At 46.2% G+C, this 27500-nt stretch overlaps 2 protein-coding genes across 3 annotated transcripts in view; one reads left to right on the top strand and one right to left on the bottom strand.

The window, feature by feature from the left end:
• The window catches only part of unm_sa1614 (un-named sa1614), a 23403-nt gene extending 6691 nt beyond the window's left edge, over positions 1-16712 (top strand). The window contains exons 9-28 of the mRNA XM_068314609.1: positions 886-966; positions 1500-1597; positions 1722-1791; positions 2204-2291; positions 2550-2598; positions 3438-3619; positions 3928-4061; positions 4379-4470; positions 4588-4774; positions 4945-5030; positions 5668-5783; positions 6652-6719; positions 6796-6903; positions 8417-8690; positions 10501-10662; positions 10788-10845; positions 11447-11481; positions 11577-11726; positions 11814-11929; positions 12158-16712. Coding sequence (XP_068170710.1) covers positions 886-966; positions 1500-1597; positions 1722-1791; positions 2204-2291; positions 2550-2598; positions 3438-3619; positions 3928-4061; positions 4379-4470; positions 4588-4774; positions 4945-5030; positions 5668-5783; positions 6652-6719; positions 6796-6903; positions 8417-8690; positions 10501-10662; positions 10788-10845; positions 11447-11481; positions 11577-11726; positions 11814-11929; positions 12158-12232 — 2229 coding nt within the window. The 3' untranslated portion in view covers positions 12233-16712. The remainder of the gene's footprint in view (positions 1-885; positions 967-1499; positions 1598-1721; positions 1792-2203; positions 2292-2549; positions 2599-3437; positions 3620-3927; positions 4062-4378; positions 4471-4587; positions 4775-4944; positions 5031-5667; positions 5784-6651; positions 6720-6795; positions 6904-8416; positions 8691-10500; positions 10663-10787; positions 10846-11446; positions 11482-11576; positions 11727-11813; positions 11930-12157) is intronic.
• A 238-nt stretch (positions 16713-16950) lies between these two features.
• Positions 16951-27500, bottom strand: part of st3gal8 (ST3 beta-galactoside alpha-2,3-sialyltransferase 8) — a 12927-nt gene continuing 2377 nt past the window's right edge. The window contains exons 2-9 of one of the 2 annotated variants that reach the window (XM_068315257.1): positions 22224-22561; positions 21187-21307; positions 20968-21106; positions 20040-20233; positions 19770-19949; positions 18614-18659; positions 17873-17992; positions 16951-17604 (exon numbers count right to left, since the gene is read on the bottom strand). In XM_068315257.1, the coding sequence (XP_068171358.1) occupies positions 17437-17604; positions 17873-17992; positions 18614-18659; positions 19770-19949; positions 20040-20233; positions 20968-21106; positions 21187-21307; positions 22224-22431 (1176 nt within the window). In that variant the 5' untranslated portion in view covers positions 22432-22561 and the 3' untranslated portion in view covers positions 16951-17436. Of the gene's footprint in view, positions 17605-17872; positions 17993-18613; positions 18660-19769; positions 19950-20039; positions 20234-20967; positions 21107-21186; positions 21311-22223; positions 22562-27500 lie in introns of both variants that reach the window. The other variant, XM_068315256.1, reaches the window with a different exon arrangement.

Here is a 27500-nt window from a genome sequence, read left to right as displayed (position 1 = left end):
CAGAACTCTTGTTATGATTACATGTTAATAAGACTATATATCATGATTACATATTATAGTTATATATTATATTTTCATATTATGGCTTAAGTCTTTCACCTTGGCTTCAGCTCTTCTTCAAAAAACCCTCAAGGTGTAGATTGTGTGTGACGGGTGAGGTGTGTGTGTGACGGGTGAGTCGTGTGTGTGATGGGTGAGATGTGTGTGTGACAGGTGAGATGTGTGTGACGGAGGTGTGTGTGTGACAGGTGAGATGTGTGTGTGACAGGTGAGATGTGTGTGACAGGTGAGGTGTGTGTGTGTGACAGGTGAGATGTGTGTGTGACAGGTGAGATGTGTGTGACAGGTGAGGTGTGTGTGTGACGGGTGAGTCGTGTGTGTGACAGGTGAGATGTGTGTGTGACAGGTGAGATGTGTGTGACGGAGGTGTGTGTGTGACAGGTGAGATGTGTGTGTGACAGGTGAGATGTGTGTGACAGGTGAGGTGTGTGTGTGTGACAGGTGAGATGTGTGTGTGACAGGTGAGATGTGTGTGACAGGTGAGGTGTGTGTGTGACAGGTGAGATGTGTGTGACGGAGGTGTGTGTGTGACAGGTGAGATGTGTGTGTGACAGGTGAGATGTGTGTGACGGGTGAGTCGTGTGTGTGACGGGTGAGATGTGTGTGACGGGTGAGATGTGTGTGACGGGTGAGATGTGTGTGACGGGTGAGTCATGTGTGTGTGACGGGTGAGTCGTGTGTGTGACGGGTGAAATGTTGTGTGTGATGGGTGAGTCGTGTGTGTGTGACGGGTGAGATGTTGTGTGTGACGGGTGAGATGTGTGTGTGATGGGTGAGATGTGTGTGACAGGTGAGATGTGTGTGACAGGTGAGGTGTGTCTGCAGGTGAAGCAGCGTCAGGAGGACGAGAAGAGGCAGCTGGTGTCCCTCAGGGATCAGCTGAGACCGGTCGTCCACACCGAGCAGGTCAGACACACACACACACACACACACACACACACACACACACACACACACACACACACACACAGACACACAGACACACACACACACACACACACACACACACAGACACACACACACACACACACACACACACACACACACACACACACACACACACACACACACACACACACACATTTTTTTGACATTTTTCACAGGTCATTTGAACCAGGTGTTGGTCTGAAAAAGAAACCTTGAAATGGACCTTTAAACCACACGTGTCAAACTCAAGGCCCGGGGGCCAAATGTGGCCCTCCACGTCATTTAATGTGGCTCACGAGAACATAAAAAATTCAGAGTGTCTAAAAATAAATAGGTGATAAATGTGCTTTGACCAAAACTACATTTCCCACAATGCAGTAGTTCAGCCCATTTTAACACGCTAGTGTCATGATGCTGTTCAACAGGAGCTTTGTGTGTGTGTGTGTGTGTGTGTGTGTGTGTGTGTGTGTGTGTGTGTGTGTGTGTGTGTGTGTGTGTGTGTGTGTGTGTAGGACTCTTTACCTAAACAGGTGTACACTATGCACCAGCTGCTTGGAGACAGACTGTACGGCACAGAAAGAACAGGATTCCTCTACAAGAAAAGTGACGGGTGGGTAAATAAAAACAAAACACACACACACACACACACACACACACACACACACACACACACACACAAACACACATTCACACACACACACACACACACACTCTAAACCATGTGTCTGTTTCAGGTTAAGAAAAATGTGGCAGAAGAGAAAATGTTCGGCTCACAACTGTTACCTGACCATCGCACATGCTACTGTAAGTTCACGTGTGTGTGTGTGTGTGTGTGTGTGTGTGTGTGTTAACATCAAAGGGGTCCTATTGTGAAAAACACAGTTTTTCAGGTCTGTACATTTGCGTAGTGGTCCTCCCTAACCCTACCAGCTCCTAGAGTCTGGAAACTCCATAAAACGGTTCGTTTCAGATTCGTGCCCGTCTTTACGTAACAATGGGACTGACTGACCAATTGCGATGTTTCTTATGCTTCTTTTTATGTTATATTTATTTATGTAATGTCTTTTGGTCTGTTTCATCTACTGTTATGTGAATCTATGTATTGTTTGTGAGAAGATGATATATTGAATTTCCTTCGGGATTAATAAAGTATATATCTATATATCTATCGATGATGATGATGATGATGATGATCCTTCTCCGTTCTCCGTCTCAGCCCAACAAACCCCCGACCAGACTGAACCTGCTCACCTGCCAGGTGAAACCCAGTGTGGAGGACAAGAAATGCTTCGACCTCATCTCCCGTAAGACCCTCAGGAAGGTCACGCAGATTTAAAATGAAAGTAAAAGTGACAGAGATAATAATGAACTCTTTGTAGCTCTAAAACGTATTAAAGTAGCGTTGGGTCAGACATCTCTGTACAGTTGATCTTTGTTCTCACCGTTCCTGCCATCTGTCAGGATGGCAGCATCACCCAGCCAATGAGAATCAAGAATAGCCATGTTATTGATACACACATGATAATGACGTGTAACCTGTGTCATGTGACCTTGCCCCTCAGATAATCGGACCTACCACTTCCTGGCTGAGAACGAAGCTGAATGTGTGGCGTGAGTGAGGAATTATCACGAGTTCACGTCCATCGCACGTGGAACTGACACCGAGTAAACACGTTGGATATGTGTGTGTACCGTGTGTGTGTGTTTATGTGTGTGTCTGTGTATACCTGTGTGTGTACCTGTGTGTGCTTGTGTATACCTGTGTGTGTACCTGTGTGTGCTTGTGTATACCTGTGTGTGCACCTGTGTGTGTCTGTGTGTACCTGTGTGTGTTTGTGTGTATCTGTGTATATCTGTGTGTGGTTGTGTATACCCGTGTGTGTACCTGTGTGTGTACCTGCGTGTGTTTGTGTGTACTTGTGTATACCTGTGCATACCTGTGTGTGTACCTGTGTGTGCTTGTGTATACCTGTGTGTGTGCCTGTGTGTGCCTGTGTGTGCTTGTGTATACCTGTATGTGTACCTGTGTGTCTGTGTGTGTCTGTGTGTACCTGTGTATACCTGTGCATACCTGTGTGTGTACCTGTGCGTGTCTGTGTGTACCTGTGTGTGTCTGTGTGTACCTGTATGTGCTTGTGTATACCTGTGTGTGTACCTTTGTGTGTCTGTGTGTACCTCTGTGTGCTTGTGTATACCTGTGTATGTCCCTGTGTGTGTGTGTGTACCTCTATGTCTGTGTGTAACTGTGTGTGTGTGTACCTCTATGTCTGTGTGTACCTGTGTGTGCTTGTGTATACCTGGTTGTGTACTTGTGTGTGTCTGTGTATACCTGTGTGTGTACTTGTATGTGTCTGTGTGTACCTGTGTGTGTACTTGTGTGTGTCTGTGTATACCTGTGTGTGTACTTGTGTGTGTCTGTGTGTACCTGTGTGTGTGTTGTGTGTGTTCAGGTGGATCTCTGTGCTCAGTAACAGTAAGCAGGACGCTCTGGCGGTAGCTCTGGATGGGGGGAGGCGGGGCTTTGGCGGAGGAGGCGGGGCAGAGAGCAGCGTGGAGGACCTGACCCGGGCCATCACTGAGGACGTCAGACTGATGCCAGGAAACAACAATTGCTGTGACTGTGGGGCACCAGGTGGGCCTCGTGTTACCAGTGATAACTTCCTCCTTATCACACGACTGATGACAGTCACACACTTCAACCGTTAACACCACATCAGTGAAACATCACAGGTAACTTCTGTGGGCGTCTAATTACTGCAGCACTGATGAACTGAGATGTTGGTGAGGACTGGGAGGGTCCACCACACCACAAAGACCACGTGTCTGTGCCCCCTTTTGCTGCCTCCGTTCACCACTTCATTGATAAAGGGGGTTGGAGACCTTAGAGCTTTCTCTGGTTCGAGTAGAGTCCTAACCCCTTTACGCTCTCTCTCTTTGTAGATCCTGGTTGGCTCTCCACAAACCTGGGCATCCTGACTTGTATTGAGTGTTCAGGGATCCACAGGGAGATGGGGGTCCATGTCTCCAGGATCCAGTCACTGAGCCTGGATAGTCTGGGGACCTCAGACCTGCTGGTAGATCTAATCTGTTGACTAGTTGATCCATCCAGTTATCAGATACTTTGTTTGTTTGTTCCTTAAATTTAATTCAACATTAAAATAGTGACATTATGTTTCTCAACGCCTTCAGCTTCAGTTTCTAGAAACGGTTGTCAGATTTTAAAGGTCTGGGACCACGCCTCTCTTACTGATTCACCTTGTACATGTTGGTACATTTCCTTTCAGTTTCATGTCTTTACCTTGCATACATGTTGTTCTACACGCGTGACTTCTCCTGTTCTCTGATTTTTGAGCTGTATGCACTCGGCTGAATTCTGTCTCCTCCCTCATAGCTGGCTATGAACGTTGGAAATGCTGGTTTCAATGAAATACTAGAGGCAAACCTCCTGAGTCCGTCTCTGAAGCCCTCCCAGCACAGCCACATGTAAGACACACACACACACACACACACACACACACACACACACACACACACACACACACACACACACACACACACACACACACACCTAAATGCTGTGTGTTTGTGGTACCTTTGCAGGACGGAGCGTAAAGACTTCATCCTCTCTAAATACCAGGACGCTCACTTTGTGAGGCAGAGCTACAACTCACCCGCAGCTCTGAGGTTCAGCCTGCAGGAGGCGACCAAGAGCTGCGACATCTACGGTCTCATCCAGCTGTACGCTCAGAAGGCGGAGCTGAGCCAACCGCTGCACACACACATACAGGTAGACACACACACACACACACACACACACACACACACACACACACACACACACACACACACACACACACACACACACACACACACACACACACACACACACACACACACACATACACACACACACACACACACACACCTAAATGCTCCCACTGGTTTCCATGTCAACAGGACAAAGGGGAGACTGCTCTCCATCTTGCTGTCCTATTGGCTGACAGGACGTCGCTTCACATCCTGGACTTTCTGGCTCAGAACTGGTCAGTTTGTGTTTCATGTGTACACCTGTGTGTTTACCTGTGTGTTTACCTGTGTTTACCTGTGTTTACCCATGTGTTTACCCGTGTGTTTACCCGTGTGTTTACTTGTGTGTTTACCTGTGCGTTTACCTGTGTGCTTACTTGTTATTTACCTGTGTCTCCCTGTTTACCTGTTGTTTACCTGTGTGTCTACCTGTTTACCTATGTTTACCTGTTGTTTACCTGTGTTTACCTGTTGTTTACCTGTGTGTCTACCTGTTGTCTACCTTTGTGTTCACCTGTGTACACCTGTGTGTTTACCTGTATGTTTAACTGTGTGTCTACCTGTTGTTTACCTGTGTTTACCTGTTGTTTACCTGTGTTTACCTGTATTTTACCTGTGTTTACCTGTTTTTTATCTGTGTTTACCTGTTGTTTATCTGTGTTTACCTGTTGTTTATCTGTGTTTACCTGTTGTTTACCTGTTGTTTACCTGTGTTTACCTGTTGTTTATCTGTGTTTACCTGTTGTTTATCTGTGTTTACCTGTTGTTTATCTGTGTTTACCTGTTGTTTACCTGTTGTTTACCTGTGTTTACCTGTTGTTTACCTGTGTTTCTACCTGTGTGTTTACCTGTGTGTTTCTTGTTCGTCTCCAGCTCCAATGTGGACGTCCAGACATCAGCAGGAAACACAGCCCTACACTACAGCTGTCTGCACAACAAGAGCGACTGTGTGAGACTTCTGCTGAGAGCCAGAGCCAACACACACATCAGTAATACGTACACACACACACACACACACACACACACACACACACACACACACACACACACACACACACACACACACACACACACACACACACACACACACACACACACACACACACACACACACACACACACACACACACACACACACACACACTGTACTTGTGAGGGCAGCATTATTTAAAACCAGTAGGTAAAAAGTTGTAGAAGCTCTCTCATTGGTTAACTTTCCTACCTTTCCACTCCTCTACCACTCCCCACTGAAAAAGCGTCATTGACGGCTACATAGATACATACATGATACAGATACACACTCTGTATGTGTCCTCAAAATCTGCTGGACAGATTTATCTGAAATAACCCACAATTTGTGCGTCTAATAATTAGTTTTTTTGGCCCATGTTACCTTTGAAGACATTGTTGGGGACACCAGGACTTGTCCATGCCAGCAGCATTTAGCCTGCGAAAAAAAGAGAAAAAAAGAGGGAGACTTCCACCAATCATAGAGCTGCATTCAAGAGTTCAAGATTCAAAATGAATTCAGCAGGAGTCGTCCGTTAGTTTTGAGTGGTATGTTCTGATGTGTTAGCAGAACTGAGCTTCTTTTAGATGGTTCGGTTCTAGAGCGACGCTGCTGACACGAGCCAATGAGCAATGGGCAGGAAGTAAAGCTGGTGGCAAGGCCCTCTTGAGATGTTGTCCCTCCCAAACCAGAGCCAGACATGAAATGATTCAATCCCACATGTTGTGATTTTTTACATCATAATTTCCTTTCTTTAAAGGAAATTATTTTTTGCAGTCAGAAGTTTTGACAAATGTAGAGGAACATCAACTTTCCCTGTTGAAATCAAACCTTTTTGTTCTTGACAGAGAACGAATTAGGAGAGACCGCTCTGGATGTGAGTCGAAAGCTGAAGCACGGCGACTGTGAGGCTCTGGTGAGGTCACGAGGTCGCGTCTCCACATCTGAGCACTGATGTCGACCTCTAGTGAACTGACTGTCTGTCTGCACAGCTGCAGCAGGCCCAGTGTAACCAGCTGGACCATCACATCCACGTGGAGTACGAGTGGAGGCTGCGCCGTGACGACTTCTACGACAGTGACGATGATACGGATGACAAGGTGATCACAGAGAGAGGAAGTCATGATCTGAAACCAGAGGGAAATGGTTAGCACGTGTTGGTGGATGGATACAACAGTGGGGTCGTATCCCGTTCTTTACCACGTGTTGGTGGGTGGATACAACATTAAGACCGTATCCCGTTCTTTACCACGTGTTGGTGGATGGATACAACAGTAAGACCGTATCCCGTTCTTTACCACGTGTTGGTGGATGGATACAACAGTGAGACCGTATCTCGTTCTTTACCAGGTGTTGATGGATGGATACAACAGTGGGACCGTATTTGTTCTTTACCAGGTGTTGGTGGATGGATACAACAGTGGGATCGTATCTCGTTCTTAACCACGTGTTGGTGGATGGATACAACAGTGAGACCGTATTTCGTTCTTTACCACGTGTTGGTGGGTGGATACAACAGTAAGACCGTATCCCGTTCTTTACCACGTGTTGGTGGATGGATACAACAGTGAGACCGTATCTCGTTCTTTACCACGTGTTGGTGGATGGATACAACAGTGGGACCGTATCTCGTTCTTTACCACGTGTTGGTGGATGGATACAACAGTGGGGTCGTATCCCGTTCTTTACCACGTGTTGGTGGATGGATACAACAGTGAGACCGTATCTCGTTCTTTACCACGTGTTGGTGGATGGATACAACAGTGAGACCGTATCTCGTTCTTTGCCACGTGTTGGTGGATGGATACAACAGTGGGGTCGTATCTCGTTCTTAACCACGTGTTGGTGGATGGATACAACAGTGAGACCGTATCTCGTTCTTTACCACGTGTTGGTGGATGGATGCAACAGTAAGACCGTATCCCGTTCTTTACCACGTGTTGGTGGGTGGATACAACAGTAAGACCGTATCCCGTTCTTTACCACGTGTTGGTGGATGGATACAACAGTAAGACCGTATCTCGTTCTTTACCACGTGTTGGTGGATGGATACAACAGTGGGATCGTATCTCGTTCTTAACCACGTGTTGGTGGATGGATACAACAGTGGGATCGTATCTCGTTCTTAGCCACGTGTTGGTGGATGGATACAACAGTGGGATCGTATCTCGTTCTTAACCACGTGTTGGTGGATGGATACAACAGTGAGATCGTATCTCGTTCTTTACCACGTGTTGGTGGGTGGATACAACAGTAAGACCGTATCCCGTTCTTTACCACGTGTTGGTGGGTGGATACAACAGTAAGACCGTATCCCGTTCTTTACCACGTGTTGGTGGATGGATACAACAGTAAGACCGTATCTCGTTCTTTACCACGTGTTGGTGGATGGATACAACAGTGGGATCGTATCTCGTTCTTAACCACGTGTTGGTGGATGGATACAACAGTGAGACCGTATCTCGTTCTTAACCACGTGTTGGTGGATGGATACAACAGTGAGACTGTATCTCGTTCTTTACCACATGTTGGTGGAGTTAAAGACCAGTTTTAATAATGTTTGAAGTTTAGTGGTGCCTCCAAACTAAACTTTCACCTCCTCTTCCTTTCCAGAACGTTCCAGTGAAGAAGGAGCGCTTTTCCTCCTCCTCCTCCTCCTCCTTCACCTCCTCGTTCTCCTTCACCTCCCGTCCGTTCAGCTTCAGCCACTCCGTCTCCTCCTCCACCATCCCTTCCTCCTCTGGAGCGGTCGGGGGGGGGCTCCTCAGCGTGGGGAGGAGGCTCGCCATGGCGATGGAGCTCCACAGCCGTCCATCTGGCTCTGTGTCCAGCCCCCCTCCTCCCCCTCCGTCCTCCCCCGCACCTCCACTGCCCCCCAGGGTCAAAGGTGAGACTACTCATTACATATATGTTAACAGTGTTCAGTAGTGTTCACACGACTAGCAGAAAGGGGCCCGGAAGCTTTTCCTCCTGAAAACACAAGATGTTTCTTTGGCCCTGATAAAAGTTCTGAGGGCAGTATTGATTGAGTACGTAGTACAGGTAGTCCTCAACATACAAACACAACTGGTTCTGAGAGGTTGTTTGTAAGATGAATTGTTCATAAACCGTTATTTATCAAATTTCAGTCTAAATACTAAAGTAATGTCATTATTACTCTATTAATATAGCCCAGCTTTACTCGACTGAGGTGAATGACGCGCTGATGTCACTTCCTACTCATCAAAAGTCAGACACGCCCCTTTATGTTTGATGTCTGTTTGATTTCATGAAGTTTCTCAGTTAATCCACCAATAGTTAACATCAACTAGTAAAACATTCAGAGTTCAGCGTTAGCCTCAGTTAATGCTTCCAGCAGAAACCTGACCAGCCAACATTGGTTCCTACATCATTTAGTTCCTACTGGAGGACAACATTGGTTCCTACATCATTTAGTTCCTACAGGAGGACAACATTGGTTCCTACATCATTTAGTTCCTACAGGAGGACAACATTGGTTCCTACATCATTTAGTTCCTACTGGAGGACAACATTGGTTCCTACATCATTTAGTTCCTACAGGAGGACAACATTGCTTCCTACATCATTTAGTTCCTACAGGAGGACAACATTGGTTCCTACATCATTAAGTTCCTACAGGAGGACACCATTGGTTCCTACATCATTAAGTTCCTACAGGAGGACAATATTGGTTCCTACATCATTTAGTTCCTACTGGAGGACAACATTTTTTCCTACATCATTTAGTTCCTACTGGAGGACAACATTGGTTCCTACATCATTTAGTTCCTACAGGAGGACAACATTGGTTCCTACATCATTTAGTTCCTACAGGAGGACAACATTGGTTCCTACATCATTTAGTTCCTACAGGAGGACAACATTGGTTCCTACATCATTTAGTTCCTACAGGAGGACAACATTGGTTCCTACATCATTTAGTTCCTACTGGAGGACAACATTGGTTCCTACATCATTTAGTTCCTACAGGAGGACAACATTGGTTCCTACATCATTTAGTTCCTACAGGAGGACAACATTGGTTCCTACATTATTTAGTTCCTACAGGAGGACAACATTGGTTCCTACATCATTTAGTTCCTACTGGAGGACAACATTGGTTCCTACATCATTTAGTTCCTACAGGACAACATTGGTTCCTACATCATTTAGTTCCTACAGGAGGACAACATTGGTTCCTACATCATTTAGTTCCTACAGGAGGACAACATTGGTTCCTACATCATTTAGTTCCTACAGGAGGACAACATTGGTTCCTACATCATTTAGTTCCTACAGGAGGACAACATTGGTTCCTACATCATTTAGTTCCTACTGGAGGACAACATTGGTTCCTACATCATTTAGTTCCTACAGGAGGACAACATTGGTTCCTACATCATTTAGTTCCTACTGGAGGACAACATTGGTTCCTACATCATTTAGTTCCTACAGGAGGACAACATTGGTTCCTACATCATTTAGATCACACTTATTTATCTAAACAAGCCAACTGTTCTAGGTGGAGTTTTTTGCCCCTGTGAAGCTTCTACAGCGTTGACCTTCAGTGAAACAGATTGAAGCTGTGGTGCTTCATGAGTCTCTATTAACTACAGAATAAAAGAAAACGAGGCGGCAGCTGATGGATAGTCACATACTGTATATTGAAATGATCTCTGCATCTTTTCATCTGCCAGCTCCTAACGTGCCTCCTCCTCCACCACCTGCTGGGGGAGAAGGAGTTACGGAGGAAGACGAGGAGGGCGGGGAGCTCTTCTTCTCCTTGACAACAAACAGGAAGTCGACCCCTCCAATCAGCATTCAGCGGAAGAGGAGCTGCTCCGAGTCCAGCACCCATGGTAGGATCTGAAGACATGCTGCCATTAGACTGTCAGGGACTGTTAATAACTGTGTGTGTGTGTGTGTGTGTGTGTGTGTGTGTGTGTGTGTGTGTGTGTGTGTGTGTGTGTGTGTGTGTGTGTAGATTATGGGGTGCCAGACAGTCCCTGGATCTACAGCAGTCCAGACTCGTCCTTTAAGAAGTGAGTACCTGAGACACGTCAGACCCCCCCAGAACACTGAAACACAAATACTGTAATAATAAAATCACTAGTAAACAGTTGAACGCACATAATGTCCTGTTACTGTACAATACATCAGAATAAAATATATATTATTAGCCTGTAACAACCTCCGTGACCCACAATGAGAAAGAATCGGCTGAAGACGAGACAGACCTTTTTTCCTTTCTCTATTACAAAATAAAATTTAATTGTTTGTCAGCTTAAAATAGATTCACATTAACCAAATATTATCAAAATGCATTTATTAATAAAGTTCAGAATAGAACTGGGACTGGTTATCTACAGTTTAGTCCAGATCAGGTCTGTTCTGCTGCGGACAACAGATCACACTCGTCCCGTCTACAAGTAAATTGATGTAAATATTGATCAGTGTTCAAATGTTTCACATTAACCTGAAGGAAACAGTGGAAATGAAAACATATATTACTAAAAACATCAGTTTGAAGCAGAGCATCTTGAAGAAACGGACTCTTCTGTAGCTGAGCTGGACGGTGCTGCCCTCTGATGGACTAATGCTGAATTACAACTTGAAACACTAACCAGTCTCCTGTGTCTCCAGGCCGGCTGGTCCTCGGACTCAAAGACCTGAAGGAGGTACTTCTATGCTCTCCATCAGTTCTGTACATTTAATGTATATGTGTAATGTATAGAAAACATAGATTAAGTATTGACTTTGACTTCTGGTGGAGGCTTTCGGAGAGCGGACAGCGACGGGAGTGCCTCCCACCTGGTGTACCCTACCAGTAAAGCCCCGCCCAACAGCCAGCGCTCTCAGAGCTTCGAGAGTCACAGAAGAGGCCCCGCCCCCCAGCCTCTTCCTCGTCGATCCCTGGTGAGACACTCTAACCTTTAACCCCCCGATCATGCCCCAAACACCCACAACCACTTCAGTGCGTGACACAAGTTTACCCATCAGCCTCGGGGAGCGACGGCCCGGCGGGTTGAGGCGCTGTACGACTGCCAAGCCGATCACCACGACGAGCTGAGCTTCTCTGAAGGGCAGGTGCTGGTGGTCCTGGGGCAGGAAGACAGTGATTGGTGGGTAGGTATCATCATCCAATCTGATTGGTGCTCCCAGTGGAGGTCAGGAGAAACTGCCACTACCTGTAGACTAAACGGTTAACCGATAATTCACCAAAAAATCAGATATTCATGGACTTCAGACCAAAAATCAATGTGTTTGTGTGTGTGTTTGTTTGTTTGTTTGTGTGTGTGTGTGTGTGTGTGTTTGTTTGTTTGTGTGTATGTGTGTGTGTGTGTGTGTGTGTAGCATGGTTACATAGAGGACAAACCAGACCAGAGAGGTTTGTTCCCGTCCTCCTTTGTCCAGCTGCTCATAGACTGACATGAGCCTGACCCAACCAGGACCAGGACCAGGACCGTTGTAGACCTGGGTCAGTCCAGATCCAGACATCATCAGTCAACTTGGAGAACCAGAAACTCAGGAGAACCACACCCCCCAAAGCAGATGGCAGTGGCGCTGTGTGGACCTCAGATCTGTGGTGGACCTGGTGAGGTGGACCTGGTTGGGTATTCAGGCTCTGGTCTGGACTGATCCGGATTCAGCGGCTTTGCATGTTGTGATGATTTTATGGTGACAGACACATCACAGAGGAGACCAGTCGGTCATGAAGCCTGGGTTATGTGATGTTGCCATGGAGACGGCCTTACACAGACCCGTCAGTTTATGTCGACGATACTTTGATTTATTAATTCAGGATTAAAGCTGATTCAGCACACGGAGTCTGGCTTGTTGAAACTAAAACCAGACCCTGAACTTTTCTCTGGAAGTTTATTTGACCAACTATTTTGTGTCTCGTATTTTTTTAGGACGTACTGTATGTATTTATTAATCTATGGAGATGTCACTGTGTTATCAGAGCACAAAGGAAACTGAAGACCAAAGGATAAATGCTGTCTGCTGTAAACCGATGTGACACCAGTCACGATGTGAATGTGGGCAGTAGATCCAGATCAGAGCAACACCCTGAGTCTATTAGAGAACTGTAGCACAAACAAACCACTGCTTGTCTTTTTCTTTTTTACAAATGACTATTTTTCATCGTCTTTTCCTCTTGTCTCTCTTTCCATCATCTAAACAGGAAACTTTCCTATATCTTAGTTTTATCTCATGTTTAGGAACTTTTGTTGTTACCTCAGATTGCAGGAAACATGCACACAATAAATCCATAAGTTTGCTGGGATATACAGAACATCAACAACCTCTGTGACCCACAAAAGCAGAAAAGTGCTTCATAAAATGACCTCACGACTGAATGCACAAAATAATAAAAGTCAAACGTGTCTTGTGGAAACAGAGTGAATGTCCGTTTGTCGTGGTAACGGCCTGAGCAGACGTCTTGTCCGACCCTAACTTCCAGTCGGGTTCCTTCTGGTTTATTTAATTGACATTGACGGCGTCACGTCTTTGAATTCTAAAGAGCTGCTTGATCTCCTGAAGTGTTCTACGTTCTGTGGGTCTCTGACTTCCATGAGACACAAAGGTGCTTTAAACAGTCTATCAGAGTGTTTTAAAGGTAATACAGAGAGAAGGTTGTTTAATGTCAGTGTGGGGGGGTTCAGAAACGTTTAAATTACCCTAAATAATAAGATAAATAGTTTGTCGCTACATCACGGAATTCGTTATTCACGTGTGGTTCTTGGAACGCATTAACCGCGATGAACGAGGGATCACTGTAGCGCCAAATCATAACAGAAGTCATCTGTCGTGGGTCTTCACATACAGAGCTGGTCTAAACTAGTCTCTCAACCCGTTTACAGAACCCCAACAGAATATTCCAGGAACAAACAACGGCGAGGATAAACTTCCTTGAACAGGAAGAAACCTTGAGCAGACCCTGACAGGAGGACCACCATCCTTCAGGATGGTGGTCTGCCTCGACTACCATCCTCCAGGGGTCAGGGACAGGAATCCAGACGTTCAGACAACAGAGACTATTACAGATAATGATTCAGCACGAGATTATTTATGGATGCCCCAGTTGGCTTTGGGTGCTGGAGGACTGTCGCCAGCGTCTGAAACTTTTTTGACAGCCGGGTGGTGTCGGTTCAGACTGAACACATCGCCCATTAGAGCTCTAGGGCTACTGGAGGGTTGGGGTTGTGGTCTTTTAAATCCAATACTAAGTCTGTGTCTCAGACAGCTTTCTTTCATTGATGAAACAATACTGAAATTACAAATTTCTTATACTGTACTTAAAAGACGCAGAAAAAAATGCCTTTGTTATTTCTAGATTAGATTACTGCAATTCCAGAGTATTAGGCTTGTCAGGCTCCTCTATACTGACTCAAACTGGGAGGAGAGAGCATCTCTCATGTCCTGTCATCCTTACATTGGCTCCTGATTAAATCTAGAATAAAAATCAAGATCCTCATGATCAGAAACCCTTAACTTATTTAAGAGTAGACTCAAAACCCTCCTTGATAAAACCTACAATCAGAAACAACAGATTCCACTAGATAAGCTGCTATAGGCCTAGACTGCTGAGGGTATTTTCGGTCTCTCCTGTTAAACGGAGTTACAGTTATTACTTTAGAAGCTTCTGTTGTTTCTTTTCTTTTGCTTTTATTGATCATTAATACATTGATGCTTGAAGATACGGCCTCTGTCTATGTGATTCTACTTGAAAGGTGGGGAACTAGAATAGAAGATAAGAAATCTAAAGGCCTGACAACGCTGTCCCTCATGCTCTGGAGGGTTCTGTTGGGTTTCTCTGTCTGTTAAAGCCCTTTGAAATGTCTGCTGATGTGATCAAGCGCTATATAAATAAAAGTTGATTGATTGATTTTCACTCCACTTTGGAACAACCTTAGATTGACTTGAGAGAGCTGACTGCTCTTTACTGATGAGTGGTGTGACTCTGACACTATGGTCCTGTAGCATTCACGCTACATGCTAGAAAGATGAAAGAAAAACACATTACTCAGGCAGCAAAGGGGATTAAAATAAGATGATGACCTTGACCTTGAGAAAACTAGGTCAAGGTCAAATTTCAACTTTTGTACATGTTTTTGCACATAACTCAGGAACCGGAGAAGATAGAAAGACGAAACAACAGATGTTATATTCAGGGAGGAAAACTTACATTTTTAAACCTTTTAAGGAACACATCTCTGAAACCTGATAAGATATAGTCACAAAACAAAAAGCAACATTTTCAGGAAGCCAGAGGCACAAAAATGTGTAGGTCAGGGTAAAATGTTGAATTCAGGGGTGTCGCAGGATGTTACAGTCTTGCTTTGAAATTTGATTTTGTTGCTTCCGTTACTTCTGTATGAACATACGTGCATGTTTGAGCTGATTTATTCTTTCATTTATCAGTACAGCTACTCAAAACATTTAATTTAGTACATTTCCATCTTACAGTAGAGGAAAGTTGATCAGAATTAAGTTGAAGTTATTGTTGTTCTGGCCTTCTGACACAATTCCACGTGCCCACCCCTGTTCTAGTTATGAGCATAAACCAACTGAAACTAAACCTACAACTCGAGTGTTACAACATCCTGAAGACGTGGACAAAGAACTCAAAGGACAGCAGTGAGATCAGAGCGCCACCTTTACTGGATTGGATCAGCATTTATTCTGTACATCAACAAGGTCCCAACCAATGGGACGGAGACGTTCCACCTGACTCCACGACCCGGCTAGCGTTGGGCGGACTGGACTCTTCATTCGTCTCCCGGGTTGTTTTTGGTTCGACTTCAGTACACCATCTTCATTTCAACGCTGGTGATGTCACCGACCATGTGACCCAGTCCGGTTTGGTTTGATAGTCACTCAAACAACTCCAGAAGATGGATGGGGACGTTATTTTGACGTGAAAACAGCAAAGACATGACTCCATACAGTCTGTACAGATCGATCCACCAGTTAGATGATTTATTATTTGCTGTGTCTCATAAACCACACCTTCTACCTTCACTAGCTTCACACAGGAAGTGTGACAAGTGGTTGTGCCTTCAATATTTAGATGACACACATTTCAGATACATGTGAAGGTTAGTCTCCATTACAGATACCCAATCCATCACCATCGATAGAGGAGATGTCATCACTGCTCTTCCAAGAGTGGGGGAGGGGTGGGACTCTTTAAAGCTGATGTTCGCTGTGGGATCTTCCTCACTGAGGAAGATGAAGGAGGTCATGATAGCCAATCAGCCGCCTGTCTCCGTGTCTTCTAGGACGTGTCATCAGATCCACATCTTCTTCATTGGTTTAAGAGAAACGTTAGAGGACAAATACATTTCCCCTGGGGAGGGGGTGTGGATGGAGGGGGGGCACTTAAGCAACTACTGTTGCTGGAAAACATTGACTCTAAAAATACATTCATGTTTTGGACAGAGGACGGCCGCCTGTTGACTCGTGAACAGGAACCGAGACGCGAGACGGTGATCGAGACGCTTCACTTCAGATTGACTCAGATTAAATGGACGGATTATAAAGGATATAAAAAAACAAAAAAAGGCCTCATGAGGTGTCGGGACAGAGAGACGCCCATCAGGACAAAAAGTGCTTCCATAGACAAAAAGATTCTTCATTAAACCAAACATAAGGATATAAAAAGTGTGTGGTTGTCCCCCCCAAGTGTCTCTCGTGTGGTTGTCCCCCCCTAAGTGTCTCTCGTGTGGTTGTCCCCCCCTAAGTGTCTCTCGTGTGGTTGTTCCCCCCTTAAAGCATCTCTTGTGTGGTTGTCCCCCCTTAAGAACGTCTCTTGTGTGGTTGTCCCCCCCTAAAAGCATCTCTTGTGTGGTTGTCCCCCCCTAAAAGCATCTCTTGTGTGGTTGTCCCCCCCTAAAAGCATCTCTTGTGTGGTTGTCCCCCCCTAAAGGTGTCTCTTGTGTGGTTGCCCCCCCCCCCTCGGAGCGTCTCTTGTGTAGTTGTCCCCCCTAAAACTTTCTCTTGTGTGGTTGTCCCCCCCTAATAGCGTCTTTCTTGTGGTTTTCCCCCCTTAGATTGTCTCTCGTGTATTTGTTCCCCCCTAAGAGCGTCTCTTGTGTGCTTGTCCCCCCCTCAGAGTGTCTCTTGTGTGGTTGCCCCCCCCTCGGAGCTTCTCTTGTGTGCTTGTCCCCCCCTCGGAGCATCTCTTGTGTGGTTGTCCCCCCCTTAGATTGTCTCTCGTGTATTTGTCCCCCCCTCACAGTGTCTCTTCTCTGGCTGATCCCAGACAACAGGTGCTTTGGTCTCTTCCCACAGTGAAGGGAACTCCCTCCCACCACTGTGGTCACACACAGGAGTTCATCTGAGGGCAGGGGGGTGTCACAAGCTCCGCCTACCTGACCTCAGATGTTAGGATTGGACGTCAGGAGGTACGCAGGTCTGGGTCCTCTCCATTTCGTCTCAATCTGCCGCCGTAAGACAAACGTGGAGGGAATGTGTGAGTCCGGCGCCAGAGGACGGAGTGGCCTGGTTTCTGGACCAGACCCCGCTGGGTTCTGGGAGGTGTGTTGGGTTCTGGTCCCTCGTTAGTGGTGCGCTCTCTGCTGGTCAGTCAGCCTACTGCTGGTCAGTCCAGTCTGATAGTGGTTACGTCAGAGATGGAGGCTGATTTTGCCCTCCTTGGCCAGCCTGTGGATGATCTGGGTTTCAAACTCAGCACTGTGGACCCCCGTCTTCCTGAAAGCTCCAGCATAACGATTCTCTTCCCAGTAGTGATGCCAGTTCCCCTGCTGGTCAGCGCCGTAACCGAACACTGACACCTGGACACAAGACGGGAATGGAACACATGACGAACTGGAACAACTAAGTGTGGGTGAAACATTTACACAGATTAAGTCTGCTTGTCTAGTCGATGAAAACATGTTTTTTGTCTCCATAATTCAGGGGGTTTGGGGCTTTTTTCCAAGCATTTTAAATGGGGAAATGTTGTTTGACTTACGAGTTCAGACAAAGAACGGATTAAACTCCTATCTCTAGGTTTGACTTTATGTATGGATATACAGTATGGGGGACAGACACCCCCCCTACCTTGTCACAGGTGTGCAGAGCGAAGATGATGGCTAGCATTCCAGTGGAGGGGTAGCGACCATGACGTTCAGTCCAGCGGTCGTTAACGTACTTGAAGAACACGGGATTCACGACTAGAACCTACACACAGAACACACAACTGTTATCATGGTGACACTGAAGAAGTGACTTCCTTTGTAGTAGTAGTAGTGGTAGTAGTAGTACTACTACTGGTAGTAGTAGAACTTTATTCTAACAAAATTGGGTTAGAATAATGTTATGAGCAAATATAGACTCATTTTTTCTTCCTATGTTCAACATTACTCTGGTTTCATAACCCACATTAGAGAAGAGCTCTACTTCTATCCAATGAGAATTCTGACCAACCTCCTTCCTAGTTCATTTACATCATAAATATGTGGCCCTTTAATTAGTCTTCAAATTAAGTCATTCTGTAACTCATAGGAGAGCGAGTGAGGAGGAACCAGGTGAGGAACTGAAATAAAATCCTGATTGTGTCCAAGGTTTGAAGTGAACTCAAATGAACTGAACAAGCAGGCGTGACGCTGGAGTCCCTCAGGGTGCCAGCAGGGGGTGCTCACCGGCTCTCAGGCGGTGAACACATTTCACAGAATTTGGTAAGAACCTCCACTTGAAGGTCCCAAACACAACTACATCACGTTAAAATGGCTGAATGAGCTGGTGAGAGCTGCGTGAGCGTGTTGTTTTAGGCTGAGGCGTGTTTACAAGGCGTGATCTAACCTTGTCTTTATCAGCCTCCACCCGGTCTTTAACTCGCATGTAGGTCCTGAAAACACACACAGCAACAAACAGCAGTCAAAAAATGTTCCAACATGCAGAAAAGTACAAAAGAGAAAATAAGACAGGCCTTAAAATCATCTATTTGAAAAAATCAATCAATCAATCAATCAATCAACCACCAACCAACCAACCAACCAACCACCAACCAATCACCAACCAACCAACCAGCCACCAACCAACCAACCAACCAACCACCAACCAACCAACCAACCAACCAACCAACCAACCAACCAACCAACCACCAACCAACCACGAACCAACCAACCACCAACCAATCACCAACCAACCAACCAACCACAAACCCATCAATCACCAACCAACCAACCAACCTAGCAACCAACCAACCACCAACCAACCAACCAACCAACCAACCACCAACCAACCAACCAACCAACCAACCAACCACCAACCAACGAACCAACCAACCACCAACCAACCAACCAATCACCAACCAACCAACCACCAACCAACCAAACTACCAATCACCAACCACAAACCCATCAATCACCAACCAACCAACCTAGCAACCAACCAATCACCAACCAACAACCACCAAAAAAAACCACCAACCAACCAACATCCAACCAACCAACCAAGCAATCACAAACCAATCAACCACCAACCAATCAATCACCAATCAACAAACCTAGCAACCAACCAACCAATCAACAACCAACCACCAACCAATCACCAACCAACCAACCACGGACCAACCGACCGATCAATCAATCAATCAATCAATCAATCAATCAATCCAATTTAAAAGTGCATTATCCCCTTCAAAAAGGTGGGATTTATGAGGGTTGATGTTTAGACTGGATTAGTTTGAGATTTTAGCAGCTGAACCTGACAAACTGGTAACTAAACTAATATATCTGTAACTAATTATTGGGAACTCAACCTAGCAAAGTAGTAATCGAACCTACAATTGGTAACTGAACCTAGGTAACTGGTGACTAAACCTAACAAACTGGTAACTGAAACTAGCTAACTAGTAACTGAACCTAACTAAATGGTAGCTGAACCTAGTTAACTGGTGACTGAACCTAGTTAATCAGTAGGTGAACGTCTGCCCGTGTTGGGGTACTTCGCCTACATCTTGACGCTGCCGGTGGACAGGGCGCTGGTCAGCCACTCCAGGTCTCTCAGTTTGAAGGGCAGGAGGACGAGGCTGACGCCGTGCTCCACGTCCACCGCGCTCTCCGGGTAAATGAAGTGATGCGTCGTCCGATTCCCAACATCTTTCTCAAATCCTCGAGTCACTGCCTTGTTCATCCTGTGGACGAGGAAGGTGAGGAAGGTGAGGAAGATGAGGAAGGTGAGGAGGCCGCAGACCATCAAGAAACGTGACCTTTGTCACTCATACCGAATTACAGAGTCGTGGGCGTCGATCAGGTTGCCATTCCCAGACTCTCGAAGTTTGCCAGAGTTGCCAACTACTGCGCAACTACGACAATGTGAGGGGAGGGGTCTGAAGTCCACAGTGGGGGAGGGAATGACCTGGAACAGTTCTGACATGACTCCTTCTAGCGTCTGGTCCTTGCTGGATCTTTGAAGACCCTGTGGAGAGGCGGAGGAAGGTGCAGCGAATCGTCTCTGTCTTGGGCGATTGAGAGAAGACCACTACGGACTCTAGCGGGACTAGTTCCTTCTCTTTTGTTGTTGTTCTAGGTGCAGCGCAGCTCTGCTTGTTGGTTTAAAACTCACACAGGATCCAGAGCATACCGCGGCTCAGATGTTAGCCCCCACTCCCCACCTCCCTGTTTAATCCACTAATGGTTTCTGCAGCAGGACTGAATCTATAAATGCAGTAAAACACATTGAGGTGTTTGACGGCTCAGCCAGACCGCTGACAGTTTTGGGGGGGGGCTACTTTCAGATATTAAATTCCCTGAATGTACAGATTTTCAGAAAAACAGCTCTGACTATTTACTGGAACACATTGTTTGGTCATCGTGCAGCTTATTGCAGCCGATTTATTGATTCTCATTACTGAGTGCTGCCACTTTGTCACCATGTGGTGTCCAAAGGATCATTAGCTTTGAAATACAGAAAAGTAGGAACCATATATTATATATTATAGATTATAAGCAAATAATCTTTTAATCCAGCAGTGAATGAAGGGTTTTTCGTTCAAATTAAATGTCAAACTCTAAGTTACTGATTGATTCATAACCAATACTTTCACAAAAAGTGCAGCAAATCTAACTTTGGACAAAACAAACCTTTTAACACGGATTCAAACCTCATACTAATGAATCAGTCGTGTTACTGTATCAGTGTTCCGTTCTCACCAGCCACCATCTGAGTGCATCTGGGTCAAAGTTGTTGTTGGTTTGTCGGAGGACCGGCTTTTGTTTGGGGTCGTAACGTTGGCTGAACCAGTCGGACCCCCCCGTGTCTGAAACACAGGACTCGGTACAACCACATGACCTGAAGGAGGACACGGACGAGGAGTCAGACGGGGACAGAACACGCTCGTCACACACACCTCCTGCCATTGACTGTGTTACCTGATGCCAGACCGGGAGAGTTCTATCGGCTCCTCCTCCACTTCAGATGGGAGGGTGTCGGGAGGAGGGGGGGTCCTGGGTGGGTCAGGGGTCAGGTTGGCAGGAGGCACCGTGGGTTCAGCTACTGCAAACAAAACCAGCGCGATTCATACTAGGAGCAAACACTATCAGTACTAGTACTACTACTAGTACTACTAGTACTAGTACTAATACAGCTAATGTCCCGTTTACATCAGTGGTACCAGTTTGCCTTCCCACTATTCCAGAGGCTCTGTTAGCATTCACTTTGGCAAACCTGGTACCTGGTTCTGTCAAGGTACCAAGCATGTGACCTTGGGGGCCCGTGATTGGTCAGAGAGATCCCTCTTACCATTCAATCCAATTAAAAAAAACTTTATTTATCCCCAAGGGGCAATTTGAAGGCACTTAGAGCAGCAGTACCCAAACCAGACCCATTAAACACAGTCCCCTTACTTCTAATGCCTACTCAGTAGTTAGCGTAGCTCGTAGCATGAAAAATCACAGTGTCATCAGCGAATGAGGTGAGGACCTTCATTTGTGGATGTGCCTGTATGTATAAATATATACATACATATATATATGTGTATTTATATATTTATCGTGACTAGATGACACATGGAATTTCCCTTGGATTACTAGTGTCTGTCTGTCTGTCTGTAAATGAGTTATTCTGTAAACCGAATTAAATGTACACGTAACGTAATAAAAATTGGGAGAAGCTGTGAAAACAATTGTAATGTCTAGCCGGCCTATCAGAATTCACGTGTTCAGGGTGGAACCATGTGGAGCAAACAAAGGTTTGGTGAAGAGCTGACCGTTGGAGCGCTCTACTGAAGTAATTATGCCTTTAACTGCTTCAACCGATTGTTGATCAAAATCTGTAAAGTATCAGAAAACATTCGATCATTTTCAGAGCAGCTGATCGGCCTGTGATCGCCCCTCTTCCTCTTCCTCCTCCTCCTCGTCTCCGAGCTGAGACACAGGTTTGTGAATATTCTTATGATTCAGCTGCTTACTTGTCTGCGTGCCGGTGGGCGTGGCCCGGCTGATGGGCAGGGCTAGTGACAGAGGCAGGAAATGCCTCCTCTGGATGCTCTGGCTAGCGAGCATGAGGAAGAGGATGGCAGTGATCACCACGGCGACGCACATGTTCCTCCTCAGCAACATGGCGGGATAGATGAGGAGCGGGCAGCAGGAGCGACACGAGGAGCCGTCGGTCAGCATGCTACACAAACGCTCTGGACGCTGTCATCTGCTCACGATCCCCACCGCAGCCATCGCTCCTCCCAGCCGGACGTCCATCAAGTCAGGGCGCGACCTCCTCTGATTGGTGGAGAAGGATCTGTGGTCACACCTGAGTCAGACACACAAAGACATCCAATCAACGGACGCAACCCACTGCCTCTAGATTAACTCCACACAGTTGAATATTAATGGGCCCCTTCACTCTGACGTCTGATTGGCCGTTCCGTGTGTTGGTTCAGGCCCACCATGGAGACGAGAGTGGCCGTCAAGGCCGTCAACCGTTGAGGCAGCCCGTTACCTTAGCAACGTGAGCCCCTCCCCTGAAAGCTGTTTGGTTTGGTGACCCACCTCCACCACAACTCGTCCATTTCAGCAGGCTGCCCCCGCCCCAGCTTAGAAATAAAGGCAGACCAACACCGTCAAATACAAGTTCCTGAGTATTACTGCAATACCAACAAGGCAATCAGAGACTGTAACATCCTGCGACACCCCTGAATTCAACATTTTCCCCTGACCTACACATTTTTGTGCCTCTGGCTTCCTGAAAATGTTTTGTTTAGTGATTATATCTGATCAGGTTCAGAGATGTGAACCTAAAAAGGTCTATGATAATCCCTCGGTCTTTGCGGTCAATTCGTTCCAGGTAAAACGTGCTTTTTGTTTCATCTTTCTATCTGAGACTCCATCAGACTCCGGTTGTGAAGATATTTCGTGGACAAACGGACGAACACACAAACACTAACAATTACAATACATCACCACTTCGAGGGATGTAATAAACAAATAATCTAAAACTATGGTTCCCCATAGATTGGATCATCCCAACGTCTCTGTTCTGTTAGAAAAGTCCCGTCTGTCCCCAACAGTTAATCCAGGTTCAGTCCCCAGAGAGAGAAGCCAGGATCAGGACCAGAAAAGTTCTGGTTGACGACGTCACTGATGTCTGATAACGAAGAGTTCTTGTGCAACAACAACAACAACAACAACAACAACAACAACAACAACAACAACAACAACACAGCACCTTGAGAATCACCAGAGGAGGGAGGGAGACCCAACTTTTGGTGTTTGCTGATGAAGGAGTCCCCCCTTCCTCTTCCTCCCCTCCTCCTCTTTCTGCAGCAGGAATGTCTCCCGGCAGAACGACTCGCTCTCTGAATACCAATCAGGTCTCCATCCTGCTCAGCTTCTCCCGTTTCAGCTCCTGCCCTCTGGTTAAAGAGGCAGGGCAGAACATCCAACGGCTCCAAGGAGCAGCGCTCACAGCAGGATTGCTCCGTTCTAGACCTGGTTCCAAGAAAGGAACGCCGATTTCTCAGCTCAGGTCTGACGATGGGATCGACAGTTGTGTCATTAAGAGGGTGAACACCCGGGCTGGGATTCATCAGTAACTTTGGGTGAAGGGAGAACAGCTGGTCAGAGTCAGCCGTTCTTGTTCTGTTGGTGCATTCGTCCCAAAGTCCAACCACCTCTCTGACCGGGTTCAGGTCGACCTCCGGGTGACAAACGGCAAACATTTACCCCCTGAGGCAGAGGTCAGAAAAACATGTCTGGGACGCTACTGCGTTATCTCTCTGTCCAAGCTGCCAAAAAGACCGATTTAAAGTCAGTCAGGATGTCTGAGTGAAACAGATAGCAGTGCTAATGCTAGCAGACAGCTTGACTGTGCAACACAGGGAAGGACAAACTGATCAGTGTTTGATCTGCTGATCAATAAATCTGAGAAACATGAACTGGTGGAATAACTTGTCATAACACTCCCCCACACACTTTGGGTGTGATGTCCTGTCGCTGATGGAGCAGGAAGTGTGTGTTGGATGGGGTGGGAGTCGTTAGCCGAGCTGTCTCCACCTCCTCCACAAGTTCCTGAGGGCATCCCAGGACACAGCTGGACATCCTGATGAGTTTGTCCCGCCTCTTCCTGTCAGCTGCCCCCCCCCCCTCCACCAACCACACCATAGAAGACGGAGAGGCCAAACAGAGTTCTAGAACGTTTTCAAGAGACTGAACAGTACTTGGGGAGTTAGCTCACCCTAAGCCAATGAGAAACACCGACATCCCTGTTGCCAAGCAACAGTAAATGTTTTAGCACTTATATAGTTTTAATTAGCAAACTTTTGTAAGATATTTAAACAGGAAGGACTATAAAGTAAATGACAAATCCATCTGTTTTCTGTCACTGCTTCATCCGGGTCGCGGGGAGCTGGAGCCTATCCCAGTTGTCTTGGGGTGTGAGGCGGGGACACTCCGGGCAGAAACTCCACACACACACACACACACACACACACACACACACACACACACACACACACACACACACACACACACACACACACACACACACACACACACACACACACACACACACACACACACACACACACACACACACCTACAGTCACTAAAGTAAATTCATCAGCCATTTTTTGAACATTATGCAGATGATGATGTGATCAAGTGCTATACAAATAAAGTTGATTGATTGATTGATTTTTGCTGGGATCCAATCATTGCCACAGATGTAAACATTGTGAAAGCGGTACGGCTGAGTTGCATCACTTCCTTCTTCTCCATGGCAACGCTAAAATGTTGAAGCAAAGTCTGTGAACCAAACTGTGTGAAGAGCAGAAAGTGACAGAGCTGAGTCCCTCTTACTGTATATTAGTTTTGACTTTGGGTGGGGGAGGATTCGAGGGGGGTCAAAGGTTACATGGTTTCCTGTTCGAAGAAGACCATGTGACTTCTTCCCGTCCCTGTGACCTCTGACCCCTGTCTTGACACCAGAATGGAAACCAGCTGCTCTGCTGGAAACTGAGGCCACCACAGAGGGGAGGAATGTCTCAGCGACGGAGAGGAGAACTGGTTTCACTTCGTCTGATCAAACCTGCAGACGACTGGTTGGGCGTTCAAAGCCTCTTGATCAATTCTGTCTTTATTTGGTTCTGAACAGCAGAGCGAGGACACACATGGCCAGTGAATAATAAAAACTAACTTCCTGTTGTGAGGCTCTTGGGCTTTCCAAAGAAAAGTCAATCAATCAATCAATCACGTTTTATTTATATAGCGCTTAATCAAAGCGCTTTGACAGACAGAAAACCCAACTGAACCCTCCAGAGCATCAGAGACAGTGGTGGGATAAACTCCCTCATTGAGGAAGAATCTCCGGGCAGGACCCAGACTATTTTGGGCGGCCATCCGCCTTGACCGGTTGGGTGGAAGAGAAATAAAAAGAAGACAAGGACAGAGTCAGAGAAAGAGAGAGTCAGACAGACCAGATAGAGTCGGTGTCTTTATGGTTAGAGTTAGACGATTGGGGTTGTGTCTTCAGTACATGTTCCCCATCATGTAGTTGGTAAAAAGTCAACAATTATGAACGGTGTCTTTTTAAATTTCACTGTTGCGTCACTTCTCAACTGACTGATTCATCTTCTGAGGAGAGCACCATGAAGTAATCCTGGACTCTGACTCCTCCATGTCCGAGGTAGTAGAAGAGCATAGACACACGTGGCTGTCCTGATGCTGCCTGACTGTATTTCCACATTGACTCAGGCAACAATGACTGAAGCAAACAGATCCACACCCAGCTAGGACGGGTCTAATTATAGGAACCTCACAAGACAAGAACCTCGTCTGTGAGTCACGTTAGAGATCAGAACCAAGCGACAACATCTATTAAAGTTCCAAAACGACAGCCGCTAGAAAACTGCTGTTAACAGGTTAGACACTGCTGTCCAATACATTCAGAAGTTGAGCAACAACCAATGGATAAAGACAATGAACTGTGGGAAACCATCTGAAAAACGGGGAAAAAAACCTGAAACACAAAACGCTGTTTGACACAATAACAGGAAGTCTGTTTAAAGTCAGGCTGACGTTGGGATTGAGGGACCTGCAGAGATAAAGTCCACCGCAAAGGAGAACAGAAAACATCTGCTCACGTGTTCTACGGAGCAACAACAGAGCTCTAAGAGAGTTAACACCTCCACCAAGTACACGCAGTAATCCTACTATGGTAATACCACGACTCCCGATTGGCTCAGAATGATGATGTTTGTCACGCAGCCCCACCAGAAGAATGTTCCCAGAAGCACTGAGCAGGAGGGGTCAGGACTAAATCCTGGATTCACACCCCATTATCTCAAATTTTTCCCACTTCCCAGCTAACATTATACTGTCTGAGCGTTTTCTGTTTCAGAATTAATTTATATATTTCCAATCACATTGTCATTGAACATTAGCCACAAAGGGGTTTGGATGCTAATGCTGCTATCAGCTGTTACATAATGAAACATAATGCGGAAAGGAGATACAGGTACATTTATAACATAATTAAAAGTATTTCCAGCCCTTTACATTTACATTTTGATCAGTTTGACTTACAGCTCCTGAAAATCTTCTACCTCAAAATTATGGAATATTTCATTAATAGATAAAAAAAATATTTATATTACAAATCAAAGGTCTTAATATGCTAATTTATGCCCTAATTTATGGAGGCGGGACCTCTGGACCTTCTCTGGACAACAGCCCTGAGACTCTCCAGAGGGTTCAGGTGAGGTGACTGGATCGCCGGCCAGTCCAGCAACGCTCCAGTCAGCAAAACCAGTTTCCAGGAGTTTGGTTCTGATCCAGGAGCTGCTGCAGACGGGGGCCTGAATCAGACGACGAGGACCAACAGAAACTGACATGGAAACCCGATCCCCACAGACTGGCCTCTCCGCTCTGACTCAGACTACGGGACCCTGGTTTCCGTGGGAACAGAGGACACAGGACCCACCTGAAGCCCGTTTCCTGGACACGGTTCTGCCGGTTCTGGGTGAAACTCCACCAGCTTCCTGCTGATTTCCAGCAGGATGTGGTCGTTCCTGGGGCTCCGCCCCTCGTCCGACCACACAAACGTCTACCGATGTTCTCTGAAGCACGCTGTGAACACCAGCGGTGACGTGTCCTGACACTGACTGAGAGCCAAGCTACTCACACGTCATCAATGTGAAATACTCTAACATTCTGACACGTTCTTCTATGTTTAAGTTGTATAAAAGTCCAAA

Source organism: Antennarius striatus, chromosome 5, assembly GCF_040054535.1.
Source record: "Antennarius striatus isolate MH-2024 chromosome 5, ASM4005453v1, whole genome shotgun sequence".
Taxonomy (NCBI): domain Eukaryota; kingdom Metazoa; phylum Chordata; class Actinopteri; order Lophiiformes; family Antennariidae; genus Antennarius; species Antennarius striatus.
This window is presented reverse-complemented; position numbering and strand designations above follow the sequence as displayed.